The sequence below is a fragment of the Thermobia domestica genome, chromosome 16, assembly GCF_964235325.1.
Source record: "Thermobia domestica chromosome 16, izTheDome1.hap1.1, whole genome shotgun sequence".
NCBI lineage: Eukaryota > Metazoa > Arthropoda > Insecta > Zygentoma > Lepismatidae > Thermobia > Thermobia domestica.
In genome coordinates this window covers 115,960,966-115,984,342 of record NC_137469.1, presented here as the reverse complement: position 1 = coordinate 115,984,342, position 23,377 = coordinate 115,960,966, and the positions used below count along the sequence as shown (strand labels likewise).

Genomic DNA, 23,377 nt, shown 5'->3' with positions numbered 1-23,377 from the left:
GGTTTGCAAATAATTGTCGGCTGATCTACATCTGTTTCAATATCTCTTGGCGTACACTGTGCGTGACTGCACATTATTCTTCCTACATTCGATATACAGTAAGAGCATGACGACGTGTTCAGCATTTGAAAAAAATATATAATTTTCTCGAGAAAATCTAACACTTTCAACCTCACTGACCTCTCACAACGAGAACTACAAAACACACCCCAACCTTGAACTTTAGCGTGAGGAACATGATTCTATATATGGTACCGTTCTCATATTTTTACTGTTGAATAGGGTATTAGCACTGGTTCTTGTTTTCTTTCAACAATTTGTCTTGATCCATTTTGAGTTGACGCTACAAGTAAGCACTTTTGACATTTTCATTTGTACTTCTTTTGAATGACATTCCAATCTTGGTTTTCATTTTAAAAATTGCATTCTCTTAAGAAAACCCTATCGTATTGTTTATTAATGGATTATATCGTATTGGTTATTAATGGTTTATATACAAAGTGCGATCAAAAACTACAGTGAATGTAGTTACGCAGTGTCATTTAACGATGTTGTATCCATTTCAACTAGTATGCCATGTTGCCTAAACCTTTGGTATAGTCAGAGTCGAGTTTGAACGAGTTGTAACATGTTAGTTGGCTCACAGAGGCAGAAGAGTGAGGACGTGTTAAGGGTGTCTGTCGCATCCCAAGTTTTGGTGTAAAAGTGCGCCAAAGAAGCTTACGAAATGTCAGAATCAGTGTATAGCAATGAAATGGTAGCATTGAAGATTGTTTACAAGTGGTGTGAGCGATTCAAAAGTGAAAAGGAGTCGGTTAAAAACGAGCAACCATCCAGACGTCCGTCGACGTAAAAAAAAACAGATGAAAACGTGCAAAGACGTGGCACAATCAGTGTCGGACTGGAGCTGTCAAAGCTAGACGGAAATAGAAACTTACAGGGGCGCCTCATGGACAAATTTAGGGGATATTGCCCTAGTGCCGTACACCTAAGCATGTTTTCTATTTGCTTAATAACCAATCAACAAATTGATATAAGAAAACACACTGACAATAATCACAGCATTGATAATAATATAATATAACAAAAAAGTTTTGGTATAAGATTTGAACATGATTTTTTCGATTTTGTAAAATACTCAAAATGGCGTTGGTCAGAAAACTGCTCCCAGTACCGGACACATTACTATAAATATCAAACCACTCGAAGGAGTGGTTTTGAATATGCAACCAAATGTTAGGTCTATGTTGTATTTGCCAAATACAATTTATTTGTTATTTTTATAGGTATTACATTATCCCGTTCTTACAATGTTAACTGACAGGATGAGCTATATTAATACCTTCAGTTCAAAGTATCCAGCAGCTCTTCGAACACTACAGTGTCCCGCTAACACACTATCCACAACTTTCTTTATACTTTCTTCACCCCATTTGCCTATTTTGTGTGTGTTCATCTTTGTAACAAGTCCCTGAAAATAAATTCCACTTTAAATATTTTCCCAACTAAGACTAATTATGTAAGTTCTTCTGCTCGGTACTGGGAAGATACGGAGTGTCCGGTACTGGAACCATACGATTTTTTAGAAAAAAAAAATGCCAAGTAAAGATTATGAAAAATTTTAGTTAATGCGTTGACACTATATACTTCTTTAATTATTAAGAAATATTATGAGAGTAAAATAACTTTACTTCATTTACCTGAAGAGGCTTGAAATCTGTAAAAGATATAGTCTATGCGTAATGCAAGACAGCAGCGAGGATCAAATTTCAGCGATTTACATGAGCCTGGCGCACGCATCAGACAAGTGGCGCCGAACACTTACCCCTGTTGATAAATGCTACATATAGGGTAAACCTACCTAACTTCGTGATATTAAGGAGGATGACTGAAAAAATACATATTTCCAAGAATGCAGGATAGATGTAATTTCTATATTAGGAAGGCCGAACATAAACACAGCTGCTGTAGTAAAAGAAGCGCAAACAATACTAAAGAAAGAATATAAAGAAACAGAGTACACAATACGTGTAAGCTACCTAACTTCGTGATAGCATACATTATTCCGTGAGGGTGTGTACCTAATTTCGTGATACGGTAGTGTACTCGCGTTATATTAATTATGACCGTCTCTATTATTCATTTGTCATTGCACATATGCTGCACATGAAAATGGTTATGTTAGTTGAATTAAAACTTTGGCTCCTTTCATGAAACCACCTTAAACACACTGAGAAAAAAATTGCAGGTGGCGTACTTAAAAAGATAGCTTATATGCGTAATTCCTGTAGTTTTTGGACTTAACGTACAGCAAAGGTACTATAACTGAAACGCATGTTTTATAATACTTTCTGTATAAGTGTTCCATCTATACGTACTTTCTGTATGAAACAATGTAGGCGGTCAGGATCTCACATACAGATGGACGTATATAACATATAGCTGACGAAGGTAACATAAGTATATGCATGTGATATACGGAAAACTGTTTGATGTCAGACATCTGGCAACGGGCATGATGTAACATCTGAGGGCAGTGCCTATGTAGCATACGGATAACGTATGCTCCGTATTGATTTCTATAGTAAGCAAGAGGATACCGTATGATCACAGAGCTAGAAAGATGAAACAAACGCCACTCGCAAGTTTTGACACAACTGAACAAAAACAAAAGCGGGCCTAACTGCTGAACCATGCGTAGTGTTTGAGATCTAGCATGAAACTTATCAAAACATTTAAATTTTTCTGGGCTACGACCATCGTCACATGCGTGGTTTCTTCGTGTTTTTACCGTCCTTACTTTTTCTCCATGTAATATTAGTCATGATTTTTTTTTTTGCAATAGTTTATTCACATTCAGAATTGCTTTGTGGCCTTTTAGCACTTCCCCCTCCTGAGATATTATGCCCCAAACATAGCATCAAAATCACAAACTTCAACTTTCGAACCCCCATAAATCTACGGTGCCAGTAGTATTATAGGTGTAAATATTTCTGCAGTCTCTTTGCATGCAATAGTATTCAGCACAAAACTTATGACCCCCCCCCCCCCAGTTTATGCCATTTCAAATTACAGTCCCTTTAAAAGTGTCATTTTCTGTACTTTCACTAGTGATTTCATGTATTTGTTTGCAACCCTGAATATTTATTTAGAAGCAAGAGTGTATGTTCTCCGTGTACCTCAGTCTCTCGTCTAAACACCCGTTTCTGTTTGGAGTTCGTCTGATACGTACCTCCTGAGCAACTGTAGTTTTCGTAAACGCTTGCAAATGCAAAAAAGTCACTCCATCGACATCAAAGATGGCCACCATTAAGGAACACTTGTACATACGACACGTGAATGATGTTATTGATCTCCTCATACACAAGGTTCATCACACTCCAATTTCAATAATTTTCGAAGATGGTCGAGCAACCATTATCCCATTTGGACCAATTGAGATGGATTGACCCAGTATGAGTAATCGTTTAAGATTTCTTGGGTTTTTGGTATTTCGCTTCCAATAACATCGTAATATACGTAGGTCAATCCATGAAAATTCTCACATATTCAGTATTAAATTTCATCAAATTTTCCAATAGACTTTGCTCCAAAAGTGACCTTAGTTTTGATTTAATGATCTTCAACTTAGAAAATAAACATTCACAAGTTACTCGTTAGTTGGAAGAGCCATATCATATTTGTACATACAATATAGTTTGCTATAGTGCTTTCATTTAAAGTCAGCTCATGCAAGAACGTAAACGCATGGTGTACACAACTCTAGATTCAGCTGGTCCTGATCTATTTTCGCTTCCTTCTCCTTTATTTCCAGAATCAACTGGGCATTGAACCACATCAAAGTCACTAGTAGAAGTACCTCTCAGATTCTTGAAGTAATCTTTGAAATGAGCAACAAATTATTTGAGTTCGTGTGACAGGGTTTCTTTACATACGCCTAGGGCACCATCTTGTAATCCACTTTTCCTTATTTGTTCAAATCTCTTTGGATGAAAACAGGCACAATCTTCATTAAATGTTCACTTAGGATAAACCTCTTCTCAATACTTGTAAAAGCAGCGTCACAAATTCTGTTGAAAGTTTTACTTGGAACTTCAACCACTTGGCTTCTTTCTACAAAGACAAATCTTCTTCAGAGCAGTTTTCATCAAAAAGCGTTTTTTCCATCGAATATTTTTCGTTGCAAAATCAGCATCCAATCTGAGATGAAGTTCGTTTCCATCCCATTCTCTGTTAAAATTTTCCAAAAACATTTTGAAGTTTCCATAGTAGTGAGAAAATGTCTCTCTGAGTGACTTTAAAGTTGTTGCTAGTGTTTGGTCCATTTTTCATTCTAATAAGTAGCCCATCTTTGGGTACAGTGGGTAATTCGAAGTTAGTGCTGTAAGTTCAAATAGCTCTGTGTAAAGAGTTTCTGTCATTCGAGTTTCGAATTTCAACCATTTGTCTCGTAAACTTCTTAGTAAGCCTGCTCTGCTCTCTTTGCATCACATATGCACTGCATATATTATTTTAAATTAGAATATAAATAAATTTTGGGTCTTACCTTCAATATAAAATCCAAATATCCTGTCGATCTAGCAAAATTTTAAACGTTAAATTTGCACACTATTTCGGTTCTTACAAAGCAGATGTTACACTAGTCTAGTCAAAAGAACGACTTTAACCTTTTAACCAAAATAAACTTATAATTTTATAATTATTGAAAATTCAACCAGAAGTAATATGAAGATGTTTCGCATAATTTCGATATTAAAATTCTGAAGGAAATTTTATGAATCAAATATTTCCAGTTTTACCTACACATCTATGACTATCAGGGCCATAACTTGTGGGGGCAGGGGGGCAACTGCCATAAGATTTGTTCCTGATCGGAGCGACATTTTATAATGGTATTGGGTTCGTTCATTATCTGTTCCTGTGACGGAAAGCCAGATATAAGAGGAATGGGATTCGATACTCGTTTGTTCCAGTTCGAGAAGACCAACTAATAATAATATTGGGATCCGAACCGTGGATCTCTTTAAGAGTCTTCCTTAAAATATAATTCATTTACACAAATTAATAGGTTATAGTAAAAAACTGGTAATGAAACAAATAACACCACTTCCACGGTCCTAGGATTCGGGCGTTATAACAAACTAGAGGGATATGCCGTATACCCACCGTCGCTGAGGCGTCAGTTCAGAAATATGCTGCTCGCTGCCTGCAAAAGAATACAAAGTGGGATGGTCATGCATAGTCAACACCAGACGAGTAGTGCTAGACGAAAGTAATGTTTGTCCTCCACTGCTTAGAAATACCTTACCTTGTGACGTATGCTTCAACTTATACACATTTCAACCGCTAAAAGGAAAACATAACTTATTAAACACATCTTGTTATCATTATTTTCACTTTTAGGAAAAATAACAAGAATTGTAGGTTAACACTGTATTAATATTCACTTTCGTTAGATGAACTACATATGATTTAAAACAATGGTAACATTTGCACATTATGATTAGCATTTCGCTCGAAGATAAATTGGCCCTTGTAAAAGATTTCGGGAGGACGTTTTAACGCGCACGATGTTCGGGTTTATATCCACGAAATGATTATGAGACGATGTTGAAAATTTATGAAGAAAACTTCACTTCCACTAGGCTGCAAGGGATTGCAACTGATTATTTTCCATTGTTTTATTTTGTGGTTTTCGTGGTCTGTCCGGTTAAGGTTTAGTGTTACGTTGCTAAAATCATCTTGTGATGCTTAGGATAATTTAAACACTATAATTTTGGGGACTCTTCTAATCTTGGTGGAAACAGATACTTGATACACTCAATTCATGTGACGACTCTCTGGACTCTCTCTTTTGAGAGTTCGTAGAACATTTTTGCTTGTTCTCAAGGTATAAACACTCTCACTATTACATGTCGAATGAATGATACTCTCTTGCGCTTCTCCTCAGGCGTCACATAGTTGCCAGTTAACAGCGCAAAAATACACTAACAAACTAAAATATAGTTCGTAGAAAACATTAAGTTTTTGCTTCATTATATTGTTAATAATATATAATAGATGATTCATGGGTTAATAGAAATCACATTAAAAACACTGATCGTTCCAATAAGTCGTGGAATTGACGATTATTGATAGATTTTAAATTGTCACGTAAAAATCTGTCATCGTCATGAGGATTTGCTGCGTGGGCGTTCAGCACGAGAGTAGCTAAATTCCTCCTCCTAATATAGGCTGACGGGAGGAAGCGAGACTGTCTGGAAAAGTGAGGCACCTTTTGTGTGACAAATTCCTGAGCATTGTTCTCCTCCAACTATTAACTGGTTGTGTTTCATTTCCCAGAATTGATGTTGGAATAATACGAGGGTTGATTTAAAAGTTCATGCCAATCCATCTTGTTACACTGCTCTCCCAGGGAAGCTCCCCGCCGTTCGAGGGGAACCCATTTTAAGACAAAATTTTCTTACTCCATATACGATACGAACATGAAATTATAAATGAACCATCAAGCAGGTCACTACATTACGTAAACAAAACAGCACACAAAAGATAAATAAAACAAAAAATAATCGTGGGGCCACTTCAGTAAAAAAATGTCTACTATTTGAGACCCTAGAAATAATATTTATTCATATGGCTTTCAAAATTGCTAATATTGTCCCCTTAATTAATTTGTCATGCATGCAACGGGCCCAGATGCGTAACTAATGGCCCCACAGACCTTGCAGTGCGGAAGGCCAACAGACTCTGGGACCCCATAAAGAGTAAGAGAAAGATGGAGAGAGGGGGTAAGAATTAGAAAAGCAAGTTTTATGGGGGCCCCCAAAACGTGTATTAATGCTTGCCCTTCCAGAAAAAGTCTAACTTACGGCGCTGAGGACTACTAAGGTCAAATACATTATCAATAATAAATAACACTATAAACAACAGTATACAATATTGTTGACTAAAATAGTATCTACTTTCCTACCTGAGAACACGCAGGCGCCCTTACTTTGAGTCTCGACGTTAACACTATAACATTACAACAGTCAAATAACGCAACGAGAGAATGAGCCATACAACAGTCACAATGAGACTTGTGATACTACTAGATCAGATTGAGTTGTTAAATATCACCTAGGATATCTGGCAGTGCTGGCACCCGCAACGACGAGAGCATTGCGACTTGACAGCTTATAGCCTTTAAATGGTGACCACCCTTTTCGTCTAAAGATATTTCGTCCACAGGACATTTCGTCCAGAGACATTTCGTCCAAAGATATTTGGTCCAGGGACATTTGATCCAAAGGACAATTCGTCCAAAGGCATTTGGTCCAAAAGAGAATTGGTCCAAAGGACATTTCGTCCAAAGAACAATTGGTCCAAAGGGCATTTCGTCCAAAAGACATTTGGTCCAAAGGACATTTCGTCCGCAAGACAATTGGTCCAAAGGACATTTCGTCCAAAAGACAATTGGTCCAAGGGACATTTCATCCAGGGATGTTTAGTTCAAAGCACATTTCGTCCAAAGGACATTTGGAACGGTAACGCTTGCGGGTCCGGGGTTTGTTTCTATTAGAAGGGTAAAAATCGATGCTTATAACTTTATGACTCAGTAGCTTCTTATTTCTAAAGGAAATTTGAAATAGAGATTTATTCCGTAATTTTCATTTCCATAGAACAAATATATTCTGAGATAATCAGAAAAACGTAAATGCCTGAAAACAAAATGGCCGAACAACAGAAATGAGGGAAAGGTTGGAGTGTGAAGTATGTTGCTGCAAAACTACTAACATGACATCTAAAATTTTAATGTTGTAAAAAAATAGTTTTAAAATAAGTACCGGTAACTAAAATTACTGGAGTTTAAATTTGAGGAAGTTAAATATTAGGTATTCAAACCCTTGTGTTAGAAAAGTGAAAAATAATGTGTGTCAAATTTCTTTGAAGAAATATTGAGAATAGAAAAATACACATGTGCAAAATATATTCTTTTTACCGTTAATAATAGTCTACTCTTAAATAGTCACATTCTTGGCTGCAACATTGTGATAAGTGATTGACAAATATAAGATGAAAGTTGGAACATTTCGGGGTAGAATATAGGTATATTTTCAGTTTAACCACAAGTCTGGTTTCTCTTCGTAGACTATTGATAATGTGTAACTTCGGCAGACGTTTCTACATAATTAGTAAGTTGTATGACAAACCAGAATTGTTCACTTTTTTGTATTTTTATTTTAGTGTTACTCCTCATGCAAATACAGTATATACTTTGGCTTTCATATTAATTTTCACGGTAGAGTACAGTACATTTAAGATATCCATTGCAAAGTCTGAAACCAAATAGAAGATTCACATGACCATGCGGAGGCAATGTTGTCCTCAAATGAAGAGGGAGTTTGCTCTTCAAAGGGTTTTTTCAGTTTGGGAGGAGGTGAATTCCTTAACCAACGAAGCTACAACTGCATTTCTGCAAAGCTAAAACTGTATTTTTGTAAAATTATTAATAAAAGCAAAGAAAGGTGGTCATTTTGTTTTCAGGCGTTTATGTTTTCCTGAATATCTCGGCATATATTTGTTCTATCTAAATGAAAATTGCAGAATAAATCTCTATTTCGAATTTCTTTTAGAAATAAGAAGCTACTGAGTCAAGATGTTATAGGCACCACTTTTACTCTTCTCATAGAAATAAACCCCAGACCCCCAAGCGTTACAGGACCAAATATCATTTGGACGAAATGTGCTTTGAACCAAATGTCATTTGGACCAATTATCTTTTGGACGAAATGTTATTTGGACCAATTATCTTTTGGACGAAGTGTCGCTTGGACCAATTGTGTTTTGGACGAAATGTCCTTTGGACCAATTTTCTTTCGGACGAAATGTCCCTTGGACCAATTGTCTTTTGGACTAAATATCCTTTGGACCAATTGTATTTTGGACGAAATTTCCTTTGGACCAATTGTCTTTTGGACGAAATGTCCTTTGAACCAAATGTCATTTGGACCAATTATCTTTTGGACGAAATGTTATTTGGACCAATTATCTTTTGGACGAAGTGTCCCTTGGACCAATTGTGTTTTGGACGAAATGTCCTTTTGACCAATTTTCTTTCGGACGAAATGTCCTTTGGACCAATTGTCTTTTGAACCAAATGTCCTTTGGCCCAATTGTCTTTTGGATGAAATGTCCTTTGGACCAAATGTCATTTGGACCAATTATCTTTTGGACAAAATGTTATTTGGACCAATTATGTTTTGGACGAAATGTCCTTTGAACCAATTGTCATTTAGATGAAATGTCCTTTAGACGAATTGTAATTTGGACCAAATGTCCCTGGACCAAATGTATTTGGACTAAATGTCTCTGGACGGAATGTTCTTTGGACGAAATATCTTTGGACGAAACGACCCCCAACACTTTAAATAATCTACGCAAACCTGCAATAACTCTGTTATATGATATTTATTATAAAGACAATAATAGCAATTTTAACTAAAATTGTCTTGACTTCAATACAACTAACCCTGTTTTATTGTGACAAAGGGGCGCGATAAGAGGGTGGGGGCAGGCGGAGATCTCCAGTCCAGTCAGACACTGGGCACAATGATGTGTTCAAACAGGAAAATGACGGTTTCCGAAGAACTATTCATCTCGTATGAGTTGGTGAAAAGTACTTTAACTTCCGATTAAATGGACAAATGGCTTCCTTCTTACCGCGGAAACGCACCCTACCACACCTTACTTTAGATCTGCGATATTGCACCATGCGACTTCTGGTTCTTCCCAAAAATTAAAGCAGTGTTTAAAGGAAAACGTTTGAAACTAGTCCTGACATTGAGAGAGCCACGACAGAACAACTGACGGCCCTTCCGAAAGAAGCCTTTCAAAAATGCTTCCAGTCATGGATTCAACGTTGGAATGACAACATTGCTGGCCAAGGACAGTACTTTGAAGAAGATTAAATCAAATTCCATGTAAGCTTATTACATTGTTTCTAATAAAATTATTCACCGTATTTTATGATCACACCTTGCTTAAACTCTTCTGTATACTTGACTCCTGTGAAAGCAGAGCGTTGAATGCATGTCTCATTCCCGACATATTCGGGGTAGAAGTTTCAGATGCATATCTATGTATGCATATGCAGCACAACTTGACATGCCAGCATTTTATCCGCTTAGGTGTAATAAATTTCATTTGGTGATCGTTCAGGCCGAATCTCACTATCTTCAAAGGGTTCACAGTCATTTACATCCATGAGGCGCACGCTGTCTTGGATTAGAGATGATTATTTCGCAGTCGCGGTTCCATTTGGCACAATCTGACTATCTTCAAAGGAGATCGCTTTCAGTAACCTTGAGACTTACTTTATCTCAGATTAGAGATGGCCATTTCGCACTCAAAGCATTCTTGGATCCAGTCTTACTGTCTTCAAAAGGGCTTGTGCTCATACTATCTTCCACGAGGCTGACGCTATCTCAAAGTAGGTAGTTATTAAGGAAATTAGGGCTCTATTGAGCTCAATTTTACTGTCTTCAAAGGGGCTTGTGCTCAATGAGGTTCACGCCTTTTGAGCTTGAGATTCTGTTTTACAATTCATTTGAAGCTTTAGCGTTCATGTACGCTGGCAGACAGGTCCGCACCCAGAATTTTTTGTTGGGAGGAGTCTAAGCTTTATGTGAGTCCAATACTACAAACCATTACGTATATGTAGTATTGAACTCGTATTTCTGGACCGAAAAAACAATAAGTAATTGTAAAATACTTGCAATTATATTTTCAGAAAGAAAATGATAGCACTAGATTATATATATATATATATATATATATATATATATATATATATATATATATATATATATATATATATATATATATATAAGAAAGAGTCCAGGTTAAGTGTAAGATCAAATTTTCATGCTACATTAATCATTTCTCTTTCAAACAAGCATAGTTTTATTGAGAAAATGTACAAGTGTATGTTGAGTTAAGGAGTTTTAGGGGGTTCGGACCATCGGACCCGATAAATCCTCCTCCTCGAGGGTTTGCCACTGCTGACTGACAGTTATTAAAATCCAAGCAGATTGAACTGAAAAACCGAATTCACGAGTACGGACATCGATAAGTGAGTTACATTTATTCTTTCATATTGTAAGATCCATATACCCATACGTAATGCAAACCACATGTTTTCGCTACAAACACGTGTCTTTTGTAATTATAAACAAACCGTTGCAGACGACAGAAGGAGACTATATCTCCAAAAAGAAAAGAGGATTCGAAGAACTACAAACAAAGCCGACAACCCCCCTACAGGTCCTCAGTCCAAGAGGATGGCTATAAAAAAGGACGCCGAAATCAGGAAATTGTCAGTGCCAGTACTGATCGCTCACCTCACAGAAACTTATCCATGGGCTACGGGTATTTCCTTTAATACCTACTCCCAGGGCTGCTATCAGGTACCAGATCCCGTCTACGAAAGCTGTCAACTAAAAAGAAATCCTATATTCCTGAGGCCACATCGTGTGCTGAGGGACTTCGTACTTATTCTACACTGGAAACATTTCAAGACTTAAAAGGCTTATAGAACTTGGTAAAAGTGTTATAAGACATTTTTATAATAAAAAAAAAATATGAAGAGTTAAAATTCCTGTGTACGTTAGTTATATTCTACCTACAGAACATTTCAATATTATAGTTTAGCTTACTTATCATCAGACTGTATTTTAAGCAATGATGACTACATGTTGAGATTTAAAAATGTAATTAATCCTTAAAAAACTACTATTTCTACTGTTTTAATTTACGAAAGTTTATTTTCATTTTGTAGGTTCTCTGGATAATAAAAGGGTAAATATTAATAATGTTGAAAACTTTAACTATGTTGCTTTAGTTTCTAGTTAAGAATAGAAATTCTCTTTTAACCTCAAAAAAAAAAAAAAAAAAAAAAGTAATCATTTGATCAAGTTGTCAAATGTACATCTTTTTGACTGATATATGCTGATTGCTTTTTAAATTGATAGATTCAAAGAACAAACTTTGATATTGGAAAAGTGGAGTGGAAATAAAAAAACGTATTGATTTCCCAGAATCGGTATTCATAAAAGAAAATCAAACATCCGGAATATGATCATTTTATAATAATTTTTTAACCGACGAATAGAGATGCAAGGGCTTGAAAAAAAACGGCTTGTTTGGAAAAAAGAAAACTCAATTTTTTCTGCTTCGCTTTTTTGCTTGGGAAATTTTGGGCCTTTTTCAAAATTCTACTTTAAATTGATAAACCACACTTTATTTTGCTTCTCTATAACACAAAAAGTCATTTAATTAGTGGCTGATGCCGATAATAATATAAAACCTAGAAAATAAATCATGAATTTCGAAAAGATATTTCACACAGTTTTACTTCTCAACATTTTTACATTATGAATTCCAAAGGATTAACCAATGTATATAATAAGAGTTTTTTAACCTCCTACATACAAAAGTAAGCAGGGTTGGCAAGAACCATGGTTGTTTTTGAAAATGCCAAAAACCCGTTTTTTGGGGGGAGTTTAAACTAGTTTTTGTTTGGTTTAAACCAGGTTTTTTGGGTTTAGATATTTCGCTTTATGTATTTATATTGCATATTGACAGAAATAAGTTTGTTTCGCCTTGGTGTTATTATGCAACAACGGGGCTATGCTGGAAGAGGTCACATAAGCTTAAATAAATCCGGTCAGTAAATTTCTTAAATTGGGAAACTCCCGCCCTAGCCATCGGGAAAATCCCGTCATTACTCTAAATGTAAAACAATAAGGGAAAAATCCTGTTATTGCTTTGCATGTAAAATTTAAAGGTCAACGTATCATAATCAGTACACTAAAACTGAAGTTTTAAATTACAAATTTAGTACGTACATATCATTGAAAGTCCAATCCAAGCTAATGTTGGAAGCTACGTAGGCAATCGATAAATTTTGCCAATTTCTATCAATATATTTAAGCAACCTTGGCTTCTTTATAAAAAACAACAGGCATTCAGGCATGCAGAAATATTCAATTTGGTTACGTTTGATATGTTCATCCTTACGTAATACCGAGGTTATCAAGGAGAAGACTTTTGCTTAAAGTTACATCCGAACCACTACTTTTTTTACGCATGAAAAAAGGGTTTGTGGTTCGACCAAGAATTGAACATGGGACACCTTGATTAAAAGGTGAAAAGGAAATAAAACTAATGCAGATGGTTTGATGTTGGGAAACGTCAGCATGAAGTTCACACGATTCGCATTTTTCGTTCTTTTTATTTTTTTTTTTTTTTGGTTTAAACCAGTTGTTTATTTAAAAAAAGAAAAAAACAGCTGGTGTAAACCAGCCAAGCCTAAAAGTAAATACTTCTTCTAAAAAATACACAAATAACTAGAAAAATTCTATGTAGTATTTTTCAAAATATTCCATACCCTCTTTTTGGAACAAGATAAAATTAAAATAAAACATAAGAAAAATACTTAGATTTATATGATACACTTAAAGGCTGCACATCTAGAGCTCTTGGTTTTGTATATTCTTGAAATTTTACAGTTTTATATAACCAACATCACGGTTTACTCAGTCCTCAAGGTTTCTGAATTTTTAACAAGAGTGATTCAACATATGAAGGGTGTGAGACAAGAACATGGTAACCCGCAATTTTGTTATTTTAAGACATTAGAGATTTTCTGCTGCGCAATCCATTTTGAAAGTCGGAAAGCTGATTTTTCACATAAGACTATACATGAAGGATTAAACGAAGCGGAATGCGTTGTTGTCTAACTGGTGCTGCATAACTAAGCAATTGGAAATTTGTTAGTTACCATGTTCTTGGCTCATACCCTTCATATCATTATGGAACTCTCCCCATCCCATCACCACCACAAAAAAAAAAAAAAAAAAAAAAAAAAAACTACGGAATATATTTAATGCCGTGTCTAACGTTTTCAGCTGAGATCATCGATCCCTATATAATAACATGGTGAACTTCTTTCCAAAATATTATGAAAACTATTTGCCTTATGCAATTCAAAATTTCTCCAGATGTTAGCATACCCCAATACTACATGTTCACTTTTTTATTTTTAATCTAGCTCTTATAATTCATTAATATCACTTTTTACAAATAAATATGACAGCGTTGGAAAGCATATAAGCAGGATTTCTTTTCCTGTACGTGAAGGTGCAGATACCTGATTCATTCACACCATTGTTCCTCAGTGATCTTCAAAAAGTTGGTAGGGGAGGGAAACAAGTTACGAAATGAGATAAGATCATTTATCTAAAAATGCGAAGAGTGCATATCTTCGAAGTTACGTTCGTTGGCAACCTGATCATGTGGTCGGAAGAACAAAAGGTTGCGGGAGGCAAGACTGGCTGCTGTCTGGAATGAGACAATCTTATATATGTATATATCATTTTAGTTGTATTTTGTAACAAGACTTCTTGTCAAACAGCTTGCGCTTTCCCTATTTTCCTATTTCAACTATTTTTAATGCTAAATCTTGATTTTTGCGTGGTGAAGAAAGGAGACACGTCAGAGGAATCGCAAAACTAAAAGCATTATCATCAATATTTTGCTTTCCAAAATAAGGAATAAAACTTTAAAAAATAAAACTTTAAAAGAAATATCTGCGAATACGAAAGAACAAATCATTTCATTTCATGCGTGTGCATAACAGTAATAGGCATATACAAAATAAATAAATAAATAAATAAATAATAAATATTACAATATTTCTGAGGGTCTTTATCATTTGGATCCGATCGTGGTATTCCAAAGATACGCAAGTGAAACATTTTTCACTTGATTTTGACTGAAAACTTGATTTATAGAATTATATATATATATATATATATATATATATATATATATATATATATATATATATATATATACATATATATATATATATATATATATATATATATATATATATATATATATATATATATATATATATATGTGTGTGTGTGTGTGTGTGTGTGTGAGTGAGTGAGTGAGTGTGTTGTGTTATATAGTATATTTGGACTCTTTTTTCTGATCAAAGTTACGTTACATCTTATGAATATACAATTACGTCACTTTTGAACAAAGAGATGTTTATCATTGTTTCCTCCTATGTAGTTCATAACACTTCATAATTTTAGGGAAAAATATCTGGCAATGTGTATTATTTCTACTCTCTTGATTCACTTAAAGAACCAACTACCGGTTGGTCGCAAACTAGAATTATTATTTTCAGCTGAGGAATATCAAATTTTCAATCAAATTCGGGCGATACATGACCCTTGTCGCAAATTGGAATGATCACAAATCGCACTGAATCAATAAATGTATATCCATAGAAAGCTATATTAGTCCATATATACACATTCGTGCCTAGCCTATTTCAATTTTGTAGTTGACCAACCATCAGAACAGAGTTAGTACTTGATCTTATGATGATTTGCGGGTGAAACATCTAATAAAAATCTCGCGGCCTACAATTTCGCCTGGCGAATATCTGGATAACGTGTAACTTATGTAACTGAGATACAGCACTGAAAAGTTTGCTCCATTAGTAATATTATGAAGGATAATTTACATTTACGCTCTAATAATGATAACAAATATGTTTTGGTTAGTGGCGCTTTTAAGAGGCTATTGGGCTCAAGAGCTCCCCGAAATAATTTCATTATTATTTGTTTCACATTATACGTAAAACACAAATGCTTCTTACTGGTTCTCAAGCCTCCCCCTCCGAAACAAGATTCTAAATACGCCACTGGTTATGTTAACATTTGAATCGATATTATAAGTACATCTCTACAAGCGCTTTGGCAGTTTATACTGGTTAATATTTCACTATGGCGTAAGAAAAACAAAAACTGGATATTGGTCGATATTTGTAATGTATTTAAATTTTATCAATTGGAAACGTGTGTATTTTTTATTTCTATTCACATAATGATTGGATAAACTTCTAGTTTACGCGCATACCCACCGTTACTAACGCACCTGCTCCCTACAAACGCACCCCCACGCAAGTCCAAAAGCTCGTCCCGTTCTGAACGTTTGTTGGCCACGAGACCAGAAATTCATCGATTATAATCTTGAGAACCACACGAGAAGTATCTTTTTAAATTCGAGACGGCGCAAGAAATACAAGAATTATCGTCTCGCTTTCGAGACGAGAAATTTCTCAAGTCCCGTGGGCAGCACTGATTCACCGAAATTTTTATCTCAAACACTGTTTTAATATTACATGATTCATATGTAAAAACCTACAAATTTGTAAAATGATGATACAAAAGCAATCATATTTTATAATATTTTGGAAAGAAATATGCCATGTTACTATATAGGGAAATCCCAACGCATTCCGAGGGTTCAACACAGCCTTAAGTTAAGATAAATACAACTGAACAACAAACATGACTGAGTGTAGCTTTTGCGCTTCTATCAAGAAGTCCGGGACTCAACTCAGCATTTGATCATTCTGACAAAGTTTTTCTTCATTCCATCTGTGAAGTAGAAATAGTGCGTATACTGTGAGTTGGCCGACTTCCTTCCTTATTGTTTTTTAAATCGTTATTACTAATTACTAGCAGTGACGGTTTTGCGAAGGTTAGGGGGGCGGTCTTTCGGACTGAAGCCTGTTCTCCAAAATTACGGAATGTCTAAAACAAACGAAATATCTATTAGTCATGTCTTTACTCATAAACTTTAAGCTTCCGTCAAATAAAAATTACGAATGTTTAGAAAAGCTAAACATTAGTAAGAAAAAAACTTCCAAAATACTTCCAAAATACTTCCATGACATAAATCCGCCACTGATTCTCAGTATAAAATGATCTTCAAGGTTGTATCCGGAAGATTATTGATAATATATAAACGAAACGAAATATTAGTTACGCTTGTACTCATAAACTTAAGCTCCTCCCAAATAAAATTAGGACATTTTAGAAAACGAAACAATCACAGAAACCCCTCCCAAACTACTTTTCTAAATCCGCTACTGAATATTTGTATAAATTAGTATTCAAGGTTCTATCCGGAAAATTATTGCTAAATCGTTGCACAGCTGCAGTATAACAAAAATGTGGAAGTACGGTTTGACGGATGTATTGAAAAAACGTACGCTTTGACGGATATATAGAGAAACGTAAGTTTAACTTTTGCGTTAGAAGCTAGAGTACTAAGCTCTTAGAAATGAAACAGACGACAAACCGAAATGATCCCGAGAAGAAAAAAATGTCGATAACTCAAAAGTTAAAATAAAGTTAAATAGCCTCTAAAATTGCCCTCAAATACTACATTCTTCATGTTAGCTTTAATTCGTAAAACATGTGCTCCATCCATCTTGATGGTGAATTCCAGAGCGAAATATGGCATTTATGTCATGGAATTCTTATCTAACTATAGAATATACTGTAAGAAAGCTATTTAGATAGAAAAATCATGAAAATGAAAAAAGCCAAAATTTCCAAAATTATCGTTTTTTCCCTAAAAGGCCGGCTTTTTATGTAAAAAAAAAACATCGATTCAAAAAAGCCGGCTTTTTTGCATCTCTGCCGACGAATATTCATCGATGCTAAGTGAGACGGTGATGATGAGACGAAATGAAATGAAATCTTTTAAGTTTTACGTCCCACAATTATGACGAGTAGGCTAAAGGAGACGGTGATCATGAGAAATGAAGGAAATGGTGGAATGAAGAAAGTGAGGAAGGGGGAATAGGATAACCCTGAAAAAACCCACTCATACGGTGTTTTTATGATGAGACGGTGGAATGAAGTAAAGGAAAGAACAGAAGAAGCCCGAGAAAACGTATGCGTGCTGTATTTGTCCACCACAAAGTTTACTTGCTACTTTTTTTTCTCTCCCAAGAAAGTTCTTTATGCTTATTTGGCGATATAGTGCATGTTTTCTTATCAGTACATACTATTGTTAAATTTGAATAATTTGGTATTCGAATATTTAAATAATGCATTCTTTGAATAATTTTTAGTCGAATTGAATTCTTTCCTTGAATTGGGGAACAGTTGTTCAGTGGTAGAGCCCTTACCTCTTGTGATTGGGGTCCCTGATTCAATCCCCGGCCAAGAAAGTTTGTGGTGGAAATAGGATTAGAGTACTGAATATTCAAATAATTTTATAACACTATTGATGTTATAAAACAAAGTAGGAAGACTCAATGATTTTGAAGTAAACACCATACCTCTCTAAGTTCCTGCAGATTTCAATAGATGGCAGACCATTTCAACGACATTTACGCTGCCATCTATTGTCGTCGCGGTGAATTAAATGTAAGGCTTAATGCTTTATGAGAGCTACATAGCCTATTTCATTTATTCTTACATACTTCATACACATACACGATTCTTACAATTGAATTCAATAAATAAATGATTTTTGTTTCACAACGTGAAATTACGATAGACTTCCAAACTATGAGTATTCAATTCTAAAACAAACAGAAGTAGAGCTAAAACTTTTTTTTTCTTTTGCTTTATTGAGAAATGCTTATAAATGAGATCATTTCTTCCAACGCAGATTACATCTAGGTACATTTGAAATGTTCTACACACCTCTTAAAATAAATTATTACTACAAACCAGGAGTGCACTCAGAAATTTTTGTTGGAAGCGATACAAGCTTTGGGAGGGCACCCGAAAAGACAATATATAATTGTAAAATACATCCATCTATATTTTCAGGAAAAAAAAAAGATATAACTAGATTGTTTTTGTAAGAGAAAGAGTCTAGATAAAGTGTAAGGTCAAATCTTTATGCTACATCAATCATTTTCCATTTCTACAAGTATACTTTAATTGAGAAAGTGTACAAATGTGTATTGATTTAGGAAGTTTTCGCGGAAAGATCCGGACGCAGTGGACCCCCACGGTTACTCACACATGCTATGAAGCAATATTAAAGCCAGAAGTTGGGCAAATTTATATTATTTCTGGTTTGAATTGGAGACTGAGAGTTTAAATGCCTGAAAACGAATTCGGAGCGGAAGTGATTGCCTCTTGTTACCGTTTTAGCTGAAAGAGAACGGTCAATCCATCTGAAGTGGTCCAAAGATAGGGAAAATGGTTGCTCGACTATCTCCGAAAATTATAGTAATTGGAGTGTGATGAACCTTTTGTATGAGGAGATCAATAACATCATTCACGTTGTCGTATGTACAAGTGTTCCATAATGGAGGCCATTTTTGTTGTCGGTGGAGTACCATTTTTTTGAATTAGCAAGCGTTTAGGAATACTACAGTTGCTCAGGACGTACGTATCAGACGAACTCCAAAGAAAAACGAATGTTTTTAGGGGAAACTAAGGTACGCTAAGAACATATACTCTTGCTTTTAATAAATATTCAGGGTTGCTAACCAACATATGAAATCACTACAAAAAGTGCACAAAATTACACATTTAATGGGGCTGTATTTTGGAATGGCATAAATTTGGAGGTTCATAAATTCTGTGCTGAATACTATTGCATGCAAAGAGTCTGTAGCAATATCCACACCTATGATACTACTGGCATCGTAGATTTATGGGGGTCCGAAAGTTGAAGTTTGTGATTTTGATGCCATGTTTGGGGCATAATATCTCAGGAGGGCAAAGTGCTAAAAATTGCTGCTTAGGACACAAAGTAATTCTGTATGGGAATAAACTATTACAAAAAAAAAAAATCATGATTGATATCGCATGGAGAAAAAAGTGAGGACATGGTAAAAACGCTAAAAAAGCACGCTCGTGTCGATGATCATAACCTGGAAAAATTTAAATATTTTGATATGTTTCGTGCTAGATCTAAAGAACTACGCATGGTTCAGTAATTAGGCCCGCTTTTGTTTTTGTTCAGTTGTGTCAAAGCTTGCGAGTGGCGTTTGTTCCATCTTTCAAGCTCCAGGATCATTGCCACCTGAATTTGGTAAGGGGATTAGCTTCCCCTTGCAACCATAACACCCATTGTCGAACTGGACCGCAGTACTAAGGCACTTAATGTATCAGCAAAGAATCGTTGAAATCCAATTACAGTTATAGAGGTTAATGTGTTCACAAGGTTGCGTTACACCTGGTTGCGTTATCTTGTTGAAAATGGTGTATTTGCGGGAAATATTTAAAGTTATTGTTGTTTCCATTCTCTTCTATAGCATTACGGCAATAGCTTTTGTAGCTGTAATTACAACAAGTTCTTGCAATGACACGATTTAAACATTGTTTCAAACTTCAGCATTATTTATCATATTTCCAGAACGATTTGAGATATCGAATTGTTGTAAAAGGGCAAAATAATTTACACATCAATTACAAACCATACAAGTAACTAGATATGATACTTGTCTCAGCTTTGTTTTCGAAATAAACGCTTCTTTAAAAAAATTAAATTTTCAAGCCCTGGTAACTTCGTTCCAAACAAGTCATCGTTAGCAGTGCTAAAGTGTTTCGTCTCAAATGTCCACAAGAGATAGTTTACTCTTGGTAGTATTTTTTTTTTTTTTTTTTTTTTGTAATTTATTCAGAAACTCTATAGAACATTTTAAAATCATATTTCATAAATAAATACATAATCAACAACCATGTAATGTGATATAGGATGTTTCTGCTGAAAGGATCCAAAAAATTAGTTTATTTGTGGGATAAATTTTCTTTCTGGAGCTATTTTCTCAGAAACTACTCGGGCGATTTGCTCATATATTATAAATAAACACAATGGACTTTATGCAGAGTCGTTTTGATGTACTATTAGCGTCGTACTAAAGTCCTGACTACTGAAGGAAACATATGTTAGTCGAACTCTCTAGTATGGCAGTAATTACCCGACAGAACGACTCTGCATAAGGCGGAATAAACGAATGTATTATACGGCCAGATTTTTTCTAAGAGAAGCAAGAAAGCGGCAATTGCCAATAGCCTATACACATATCTTTATATAAACGTGCACACAATTCATTTACAACAATAAATTATTTACTCAGATTACATAATTTTACGGATAACATACAGATAACACACTATGGTACTACAATATTTGTTACACGTATATTCAATTCTATAGTGTTCGAGTAATCAAATCTAATACATTTTGACATATATTTCGAATAACAGAGACAATTTCGTAAATCCAGGAGGCAATTTCCCCTATCTTACCCCCTGCTGCTGTTGGCCGTGATTGTGATATACAGTATACCATTTGAAGTGTAAAATCAATAAGGAATATTTTATTGTTTGTGCCTAGTTTTCTTCCAAGTTTTCTGAGACAGCCTATTAGAATGTTGTTGAAACTGATATAAATAAATTTTAGTAAGAATTACAGCATGACTTCATTAAATTTAATGGGCCTTATGCAGAGTCGTTCTGACACGTGATTAGTGTCATACTAAAGAGTTGGATTAGCATATGTTTCCTGCAGTAGTCAGGCCTTTAGTATGATGCTAATCATATGTCAAAATGACTCTGCATAAGGCGGAATATATCTAGCGAGAAAGTTTAGTGCAGTGGAGCGAAGCGTTCGTTTGTCCGGATACTCCTCTGAGATACCTGAACCGTTCTTCACCAAATTTGACATGTGATTCTAGAGTGCTCGCAAGGGGTAGCATGTCCCGATTGGACATAAGGTAGGGGGCCCAAATTTCGTCCACGTGCCTAATTTCGTCCCCTTCAGTTTCACGTTGTTGATGGTAGGAGCGCTGTCGGTGCAGCAACATTTGTGCAGGGGAAGGCAAGCGGGGGCAGTTGTGAGAGTGTAGTGGTCAAGGACGCGTGTGCTGTTGTTTGACGAGGAAACGTGTGATTTTTGCGAAGGTGAGTTCTTGCAGTGTTGTTCATATTATTCTATTGTATTTGTTGGAAGTATTGGTTTGGTACTGTCCACATGTCAGTAGTGTAAGTAGATGACAATAGCAATGTTTGTATGTGTTTAAGTGTCACAAGATATTTTTGTTAGGAAGGTAGGAGGAGCCATGTGAGCGTGAAAGTTGTTCCTAATTTCGTCCCCCTGTATGTTCCGAATTTCGTCCCCTTATTCCCAGGGGACGAAATTAGGAACTCACACATGCATTCCATTTGTTTCAGATGGGTCCCCGGAAACAATGGAATAAAGATGCTATGAGGACTGCGATTGCTGCAGTGCGGAAGAAAGAGTTGGAATACAAACAACCAGTAAGATGTATAATGTTCCTAGGGCGACATTGAAAGACTAAGTGAAGAAAGGTGGACATTCAAGTGGAGAAGAGTTGGTAGCGAAGACAATTGGCAGGAAACCAGTGCTGACCCCCGACTTGGAGAGACAACTTGTTGAATACTGCATGGTCATGGAGAAGCACTTTTACGGTGTAACACTGAAAGATTTACAACGCATGGCCTATCAATTGGCTATTCGGAACAATATTCCACACCCGTTTTCAGTAAAAAATGAAACAGCTGGACGTAAGTGGATGTGTCTATTCTTCAAAAGACATCCCGAAATCTCAATTCGAAAACCTCAATCTCTGTCACTTGCTCGGATTCAAGGATTCACCCCTCAAAGTGTTGAACAGTTTTTGGCTCTGTTAAAGCCAGAACTGGAAAAAGTGCAACTTAACCCGGTCAAAGTGTTCAACGTTGATGAGACGGGCATTTCGATCGTGCAACACAAAGCTGCGCGAATTGTGGCCATGAAAGGACAACGCGAGGTGCATAAAGTGTCCTCTGCTGAGCGCGGTTCGTTAATCACTGTGGTGATGTGCATGTCTGCTGCTGGGCAATTTGTGCCCCCCATGATGATTTTCCCAAGGCAACTAATGAAAAGTGAACTGATGGATGGGGCACCACCAGGAAGTATCGGAGCGGTTCACCCGTCTGGATGGATAACGGCCGATCTGTTTGAGAAGTGGTTTCAACATTTCTTGTTGATCACAAAACCTTCAAAAGAAGACCCCGTTGTGTTAATTGTAGCGGACATTATTCGCACACGCGTAACATCAATGTAATAGATGCTGCTCACGAACATGGAGTGTCAATAGTTTGCTTGCCTCCTCATTCTACATCGAAACTGCAACCGCTTGATGTGGCTTTCATGTTTCCCTTTAAGACGTATTATGGTCAAGCCATTGAAAGTTAGTTGAGTAACCATCCTGGTCGCACAGTTGGCAACCTTCAGGTAGCTGGTTTGTTCCGTGAAGCATATGAGCGTGCTGCTGTCGTACAAACAGCTGACAACGGATTTCGCAAAACGGGCATTATTCCATACAATCCGAATATTTTTAGTGAAGCGGATTTTCTTGGCCATCCACAGTCTGACACCAAACATCAGGATGGAACTAATAATCCCGATGATATGATCTGTTCTTCTGACCAAGCATCCACCAGCAAGCAGTTTCAAAACCAGCAGCCAGCAGTTACTCCTC

The 23,377-nt window shown here is 35.9% G+C and overlaps 1 protein-coding gene across 1 annotated transcript; it reads left to right on the top strand.

Annotated features, from left to right (window-relative positions):
- The first annotated feature begins 22,303 nt into the window (after positions 1 to 22,303).
- On the top strand, positions 22,304 to 22,960 carry LOC145672585 (uncharacterized). Its single transcript, XM_081741745.1, has one exon. The coding sequence runs from the start codon at positions 22,304 to 22,306 to the stop codon at positions 22,958 to 22,960; it is 657 nt and encodes a 218-aa protein (XP_081597871.1).
- Positions 22,961 to 23,377: the final 417 nt, after the last annotated feature.

What these genes read in the sequence shown, in the direction of transcription:
- LOC145672585 (XM_081741745.1), top strand. Translation starts at nt 22,304, where the DNA reads ATGGAGAAGCACTTTTACGGTGTAACACTGAAAGATTTACAACGCATG.